This window comes from Raphanus sativus, chromosome 6 (genome assembly GCF_000801105.2).
Source record: "Raphanus sativus cultivar WK10039 chromosome 6, ASM80110v3, whole genome shotgun sequence".
In the NCBI taxonomy this organism is placed as follows: domain Eukaryota; kingdom Viridiplantae; phylum Streptophyta; class Magnoliopsida; order Brassicales; family Brassicaceae; genus Raphanus; species Raphanus sativus.
This window is the reverse complement of record NC_079516.1, coordinates 31187577-31195932: the sequence shown is the minus strand read 5'-3', so window position 1 is coordinate 31195932 and position 8356 is coordinate 31187577. Positions and strand designations below refer to the sequence as shown.

General features: G+C 47.7%; 1 protein-coding gene across 1 annotated transcript; it reads left to right on the top strand.

Annotated features, from left to right (window-relative positions):
- Positions 1 to 6936: 6936 nt before the first annotated feature.
- Positions 6937 to 7884, top strand: LOC130495752 (uncharacterized). Its single transcript, XM_056987249.1, has one exon. It carries the CDS (start codon positions 6937 to 6939, stop codon positions 7882 to 7884), a length of 948 nt encoding a protein of 315 aa, XP_056843229.1.
- Positions 7885 to 8356: the final 472 nt, after the last annotated feature.

Genomic DNA, 8356 nt, shown 5'->3' with positions numbered 1-8356 from the left:
GCTGCATGGAGTGCCGGCCAGTATAGTCTCTGATAGAGACCCAAGGTTCACCTCTTACTTCTGGAGGGCTTTCCAAAAAGCCTTAGGAACTAGAGTGAACATGAGTACATCCTACCATCCCCAAACGGATGGACAGTCAGAAAGAACTATCCAGACACTAGAAGACATGCTGAGGGCATGTGTACTAGACTGGGGCGACTCATGGGAGAAGCATTTGCCACTGGTGGAGTTTGCATACAACAACAGTTTTCACACCAGTATAGGCATGTCTCCCTATGAGGCATTGTATGGGCGGCCTTGCAGGACACCCTTATGCTGGACCCAAGTGGGGGAGCGCAGCATAATAGGTCCTGAGATTGTGGAGGAGACCACTGAGAAGATCAAGTTGGTCAAGGAGAAGATGAAAGAGGCACAAGACCGCCAGAAGAGTTATGCTGATAAAAGAAGGAAACATCTTGAGTTTGAGGTTGGTGATCTAATCTATCTCAAGATGATCACATTCAAGGGAAGGGCCAGAGTTTCTGGAAGAAAGAAACTGGACCCAAGGTTCCTAGGTCCGTTCAGGATACTTGAGAGAGTTGGGGCAGTGGCTTACAAATTGGATTTGCCATCTGAAATGGATGCTTATCACAATGTGTTCCATGTGTCTCAACTAAGGAAGTGTCTGACTGACCAGGACATTGTGTTGCCTGAAATTCCAAAAGATCTTGGTAAGAACCTGACCTTAGAAACAAGGCCGGTTCGGATCATAGATAGAATGGAAAAGGCAATGAGAAGGAAGACTGTTCCTATGCTTAAGATAGTATGGGAATTCAATGGCAAGGACATTATCACTTGGGAAACCGAGGCAAGGATGAAGGCTGAGTATCCTGAGTGGTATAGTCAGTATGTGGATGGTGAACCATCAAGTATGAACTCGGGGACGAGTTCCTTCCAAGTGGGGGAGACTTGTCATGTCCCAAGTTCTAGGTAAAACCATCCGGATGGATCATGGTGCGAGGACAAGCACCAGCCAGGTCATGAGACCTAAAGGCAAGCGTATCATGATCCATAAGTGGGGTTAAGTGCATCAGGAAGCTGAGACTTAACCAGAATGAAGGAAAGGCAAGCTCAAAGGAGCTGGACAAGTGTTATGGAAGCTGGCCGTAGAGGTTTGGTAGCTCGGGCAGCTAGGAATGGAGTGAGGCAAGCTCACAGTAGCTCAGGCAAGTCTAGGACAGCTCCAGTAGCTGGCAGGTCAGCTCACTCAGCTGGGGAAGCTAGTGACCAGCTCACCTCAGCTGGACGGAGTGTTTAGCTCTTGGGCGGTTGGACCGGACCATGAGCGGTTATGGGTCCGGCTCGGTGGTGGCATGGTCAGGTGAGACCATGGAGCTTGGCAAGTGAGCTAGGTACCTGGAGGAGTGTTGGCAGCTGGAGATCGATCAAGGGGAGCGGTTGGAGGCAGTTGGGAAGCGGTTTGGCCGAAGAGATGCAAAGGGAACCGTTTGTGCCTTTTCGCCCAAAACCGTGCAACCGCTCGGTCCAACTGCTGGTCGATGACATTTCCTATAAATAGGAGTCATTGTTCATCGATTTGAATCACGAAAATTACTAGGCAAACCTCTGCCAAAATTCTACCAGAAAGAAAGAGAGAAGAGACCGGCGGTGAGGAGTTATCCGAGTGGTGGTCCGGTGAGTTTTAAACGGTGAAAACGGTTCAGGCAAGAACATGGCAGGCGGGCAAAGTGATAAAGACTAGAGGAAGGAGACAGAGAAGGATGGAGGCGCAGAGGAACGCACGCCTAAGGTACTGATGCACTCCGGATGGTAACCGCGCAAGACCATGGGTTTAAATGGTCTGGCCGGTTGAACCATGATGTGTTGGTTGCATCCGTTTCTTCCTTTCTCTTTATCAATCTCTTCCCTACTATTTTCTGATGTGGTCTGAGGGTTTAAACCCGCGGACAAACCCCCAAGGTTCGGATTGGTCAGTGTAATCTCTCCGCGGCCTTGGTTGGGGAGGTATGGTCCGATCTCATGGTTCCCAAGGGAATCATTGGGGTTTGGCGATTGTAATCTCTTAGTTGGGATTTTTAATGAATTATCAAAGTGATAGATTCAATTTATAACATGTATTTGGGGGTTGGTCCAGTTTGGCCGGTTGGCGGTTCATGGTCAAAGTCGATATGACTGAGGCCGGTTCTGAGGAATCCAATTGGACCATTCTCTTAGTTTGGATTTATCATGATTTATCATGTACAGATTAGAGTTTTTGGCCGAGTATTTAGTGTGGTCAGAAATGGGATTTAGATGTGATCTAGGGTCCGGAACCATGTATTGTTTAGTTTGATGTTAGGATATCGGATCATATGTATATTCATGTGTTGTGGTTTGGTTTCAGGAACAAGCAGTGAGCGTGGTAAAACAAAGGAGTCTTGAAGACTTGGCCGTGGATGGATGTGTGATGTGTGTCTAGATTAGTTGGACTTATGATTAGCCTATTGTGCAAACTTGTGTGGATTGAATATTGTATGGATCACATTTGACTTATATATATAAAATGATGTTTCTTTTTATGCTTCCGCTTTGTACTTGACAAATATAAACCTCACTTGATTGAAAATGACTTAGAATTATTTGGACATAAACCGGCTGAATTGAACTTAGACATTTAGGTAAGTACTTGAACTGGTTGGATCAAGGGATCCAGGTTCGGGTCTTACACTGGCCGTGGTCGCCGGGCGGCTAGCCCCGTGCTGGCTCGGGTTGTCGGACGGTTAGTCTTCGTGCATAAGTTCTAGGCCTCCGGGTCGCCAGAAATCCGTGTTTTGCGACTTTCCGAGTCCCCGCAAACAAAACTCCTTCTTCTGCTCCAGGATTTCGAAGAACCCATAAGACGTCAACGGACAGAAAGACTTCGTATAAAACGGCGATGGTTATCTTAAAACACCATTCGCCTCGGCAATGGATCGAAGATCTTCCGAAAGACTCGACATCCAAGTAGGAGCATTCTTTCAAAGAAATCGTAGAAAATAGCGGAAGTCCGGAAGACGGCCCGAAAGGGACCAAACCCGATCGGACGACCATTTACGATTTTCTAAAAGGATAGATACGACGGTTTACAATTATCTTTGCCTGACAAGATAAATGTTAAACTTCCGAAAAGATAAATGTCAACTTTCCGAAAAGATAAATGTCAACTTTCCCGATAAACGCGAAAGCCGACGAAAATGGAAAAAGTCCAGCCCGCGGCAGACTCAGCCCATCAAGAATAGACCGTCATATGGGAGTATATAAGCAAAGCTAGGAGCAGAGGAAGGGGGATCCGAAATCAGAAGAAAGAAACCACTCCAGAGCAACTTAGAACTTAGGCGCTTATTTCCTTTTTTAGCGAGCTGCGACTCAACTAGGTTAGATCTAGGTTTTGAGACTAGCGACGATCGACAGCTCTTGCGGCCGAGATCTCGACCTGTTGTCCAACGCTCTCCGCAGATTCGGAAATAAGATTCTTTCTTTTTGCTCTCTTTATTTTACGCATTTATTCCCAAACTAGACTCGTATTAACTTTGTCGTGCCTGGCCCAGCAGATAACCGGGATCCTCGGGGAAAACTAGGTCAACTTAGTTTTCCTACGTTTTAACTTAACTAAAATCGACAGTGCGAATTTCGGTTCCCACATTTATCCAGATGATTCCAGATTAGCCTGATCTTTTATCTTGGTGGACGACTAGATTTGCTTTCAGGTCCCATGTAGATCTCTCCCAGTGATGTAGGGTTTGATGGAGATAGACTTGCTGACACTTCAGTGCGCGTTGACATTCATCCTCTGGATGCAGGGTCCTTAGACCTGTAGCAGGACCTTGAAGGAATGGAGATCTTATTTCTCATTTCTGGGGATGGTAAGCTCGTTTCTTGGTGTAAGGCCTTGATGGATCGTGGTCTTCAAGTAGTATTGTTGTTCGGTTGGCGGAGACCACTCGTATCTGTTGGAATCTGATGTAGGTGACCTACTGCCCCTTTCGGAAGCGAAAACTGTTGATCCCAAATTCGCATTATAGTGACAAGCATGATCCTTCTTTTCAGTGTAGGGCCTTGGTGGCATATAGCCACGTGTTTGCCAGATCCGAATGGCGTATGGCCAGGCCAAGTAAGGTAATTGGTTATTTAATTCGGTAAATATGTCCTTGCTTATGCCCTCAATGATTAGATACTGGCTGGAGGATGATCTTCTGAAGGGCATACATCCTTATGAAGCCCGGAGGCGGTAGAACATATCCTCTTCAAATGTGGAGATTAGAGGTGAAGCAACAATACTGACTCGTCCTTAAGCTTGGATAGCGGGGGCTGACACGATCTTACATGGCCCAGGTCAAAACTGATCCGGAGGCAGGAATGAGCCACTCTGGGGCAGGACCATCTGTTTGGATATGCGGGGGTTTACCCAGCTAGGAGTGCTTCTTCGTATGGATTAGCATCTTCTACTGCAGACAAGGACGTGGATAGTCCATTCCTGCTGCTGACCTTCCATACATATTGCTTTGCGCCTATTTATTAGATCTCCTCCTTGTTGTGGGCAAGCCAACGAGATTTGTTGATGATTCGTCAGATTTTGCCTCCTTGTAAAGTGAGCAGTTGTAGGCCCGGAACCTAGATTAGGACCTGAGTCTAGAGCCCGGAAGCTGGGATCCGAAAACTTGATGTTTGGCTTCATCTTTTGGGTGAGTAATAACGGGAGCGGGAGTTCTCCTGCTTCCATTACTCGGTTCTGAATGAATAGAAGACATGACGGTCATCGAACCTTGATGTAGAACTAGCTTTTTCTCTGGCTCCTTGGCAGGAGGCAAAGCGGCGGTTTGCCCGGCGTTTGGGCAGGGTTCCTCATAATTTTGGTTGGTTCTAGCTTTTCCGCATGAATTCCATGGAATTCACTGAGTACTCAAAAGGCGTTCTCTAGCTATTCTACCACCTAGATGCTTGAACCTAGAAAGAAAGGTGGTTCCATTGTTACCTCTTAATGGTCGCATGGTATGCATGCAGTATTCCTAGGAACTCTTCTTCTGGCTCCTCCGTCGGAATTTGTTGAAGTCGCAAACCAGGGAGAGAGGTGTTGTCCCTTCCTTGAGAACCTTTCTCCTTGTTACATGGGGTGGAGTTGTGATCCTGGACGTGTTCCTGGCGTCTAGGACTTGCTAGATTATTGCTAGTAGGATTTCCATCAATATTTGATGTTGGTGAGGACTGCTCCTAGTCGGATAGTTGAATCCAAAGGTCACAGGTCCCTGCTTTGCATTTAAAGCCTGGAACTAGCAGGGACCAGAGACTATAGGGATCTGATTCCTGGTTGGGACCTGGAACTAGCAGGTGCCAAGGGTTACATGGGTCTGATATGGGGTTAAGACCTGGAACCTGCAGGGCTCAAAGGCTGTAGAGGCCGGATCTTTGGTTAAGACCTGGAACCAGTAGGGACCAAAGACTGTAGAGGCCTGATTTGTGGTTTAGGTCTGAGATCTGGAGGGAATAGCAGGACCTCATAGGTAGTTCCTGCGTAGAACCTTGATGCTACTGTTAACATAGTGTTATCTCCTCTAGGAGAGGTGTTTCCAGCCATGTGGGCCACATATATGATGAGAAGAAGTCGTTTCTTGCCCCCAGATGGCTGGGATAGAGACCTTTTGCAGGAATAAATGAAATATCTCTTCCGCCTATCACCATCGTCACATAGTTTAGGACTGCCCCTCCTTCTAGCGCCAAACTGTTAGGGTATTTTCTGGTACAAGCGATTCGTGCTCAGCCTACGGAATGATATGAGGAAGGAGACAAGTAGTCGTAGTGTTTTCTCCTGTTTCAGTGGTCGATGATCCAAGAGATCCTGCTCTTAAGATACTGCATAAGGGTATGGGCCAGTATGTATCGCCAATGTCTTCATATCTGTTAGGAAAAATATCCAGACATAAGTTTTCTCCAGCTTCCGGATAAGCCCTCAACTTCCGGACCATTGCTCAAGAAGAAACCAGGGACCAACCCCTGGCATAGGTCCAAACCCTTATCAGACCGACCCTTGAAGCAAAATAGAAGTTTTCTGCCTAAGGGGAAACTTCCATTTTTTCGATTATGGAAGAGTTCTATTACTTAAAGCCGACATCTACAACTATAAAAGGGGAGCCCAAACCCTAGAATAAGGGATCAACAATTATAGAGGCTAAGAGATTAGAGATTAGGCGACAAGACTAGGTTTAGACACCAAACATTGTAGTCCCGAATCAAACACTCAATAAACATCTCTTCTAGCCTTGATTTCCTGCTTTCTATTACAAATCTTCTAGTGTTCCGTAGTACTAAAACAACCCTACACAAAAATACCATAACAGTTTGGCGCTAGAAAGAGGGGAGTAATCCAACTACGTGACGATGGCACTAGAGGACGATACTAACCAAGCAGAGATGACCCCGAGGGATATCGAACTCCTCAACCGGCTCGAGATCCTTCAAAGTCAGGTTACCGATCTTCACAAAGCTCGGGAGACCACACCCGGAGGTCATGAACTTCTTCTAGAAGTTCAAACCCTAAAAGATCAACTTGGAGAACACTCCAAGCAACTACAGCAGAGCGCCGAGAAGCTAGACGCCATAGAAGCGGAGAATCTTGTCCTCCGACAAGAAAACCATACCCTCGGTGAAACCAGCAACAAGCGAAAGCGGTTCCAAACTAGGGTTCGACCCATGGCTTCGCCCAATACTCCACGCGACGGTGAAAGAGCGCCTCATCAACCCGTCCCCGCTAACGACGAACCCGAGGAACGCGAAGCTGCTCACGACACGACCTGAGTACAAGTGGACAGCGATTCCGATACGGAAGATGAAGAGTACTCACCCGATGATCCAGGGATCCCGGACCCGGCTCAAGCCGCCAATCTAGAAAGAGTGGTTTTCGAAATGTTCGGCACCATCCAATATATGGTAGAAAGGCTCCCAGGGGTAGCTCCCCCCATTCGGAGGAGTAATCCAGGGTCCTACTCCGATACACCTTTCGTAAAGGAGATTGCCTCGGTGGAGATGCCACGCAAGTTCTCTTTCCCGAGCATAAGAATGTACGAAGGTACTGGAGATCCTGACAATCACATCGCTCAGTACAAGCAACGCATGCTAGCCGTAGCAATCCCCCGGGATGCACGGGAAGCTACCATGTGCAAGGGATTCGGATCGACCTTGACTGGCCCTGCTCTCCAGTGGTACATCAATCTTCCTACCAAGTCCATCAAGTCTTTTGCAGCCCTTAGCGACAAGTTCGTAGAGCAATTCGCTAGTAGTCGCAACCTAGGGAAAAACTCAGATGACCTCTACGAAGTCCTCCAGCATAGGACGATCCCCTTTCTTTCCTACATAACACGCTTCAACCAAGAGAAGGTGTCTATCCCCGAGTGCAACGCTGACACGGCTATCTCGGCCTTCAAGCGGGGTCTACTTACGGAGGGAGATCTCTACAAGGAGCTGATCAAATACAAGTGCAGGACTATGGAGGACGTGTTATCCCGTTCCTGGGTTCAAGTAAGATGGGAAGAAGATGTTGCGAGTAGGGCCAAGACCTATCTGAAGTACGATCAGAAGTCTTCAAAGCCAAATAGGAATAATCGTGATGAGCCCTCTCATCCCAAGTCCACTAGGGAGACTAGCAACCCGAGCAGGGGCAGGTACCAGCATTGCCCTTTGCCTAGATCCGAAGAAATGATGGTATCCATATGGCCCGATATCTCCCATCTTGCGATATCAAAGCCGGAGCTAATCGGTGTCCTGCGACAAATGGGTCCTCAAGTCAAATGGCCCCCTAAGATGAAGGCCTCAGAGGCTAATCGAAACCCCAAGCGGTGGTGCGAGTTCCATAGTGACCATGGTCACACTACGTAAGATTGTATAGCCTTGAAGATGGAAGTCGCCGAGCTTCTTAAGAAGGTCTACCTAAGGGAGTTCCTCTCAGACAAGGCCAAGAACCTTCTAAATAAGAAAGGTCCCGGTCTCCCTACCGAAGGAGCTCCCGCATTGCCATCACAGCAAGACCGGGCGATCCATGTCATCTCAGGCGGATCGGAAGTAAACAGAATCAGCAGTGCCGCTGCCAAGAGAAGTACTCGCAACGCTAGGAATGGCCAAGAGGCCGAGGGTCCTAAGCGCCTGCTCCTCGAAAAAGACGAGATCAGCTTCACGGCAAGGGAGACGGAGAGGGTCCTAGCTCCTCACCATGATGCCCTTGTCATTTCACTTACCATAGCGAATTGCTTGGTCAAGCGAATATTAGTAGACAATGGAAGCTCCAGCAACATTATCTTCCATTCGGCCTTCGCCGACCTAGGGTTGGAACCTACGGCCCTAACTAGAAAGG

Bases quoted from the DNA above. Each gene is read 5' to 3' on its own strand.
- LOC130495752 (XM_056987249.1), top strand. From the start codon at position 6,937: ATGGTAGAAAGGCTCCCAGGGGTAGCTCCCCCCATTCGGAGGAGTAAT.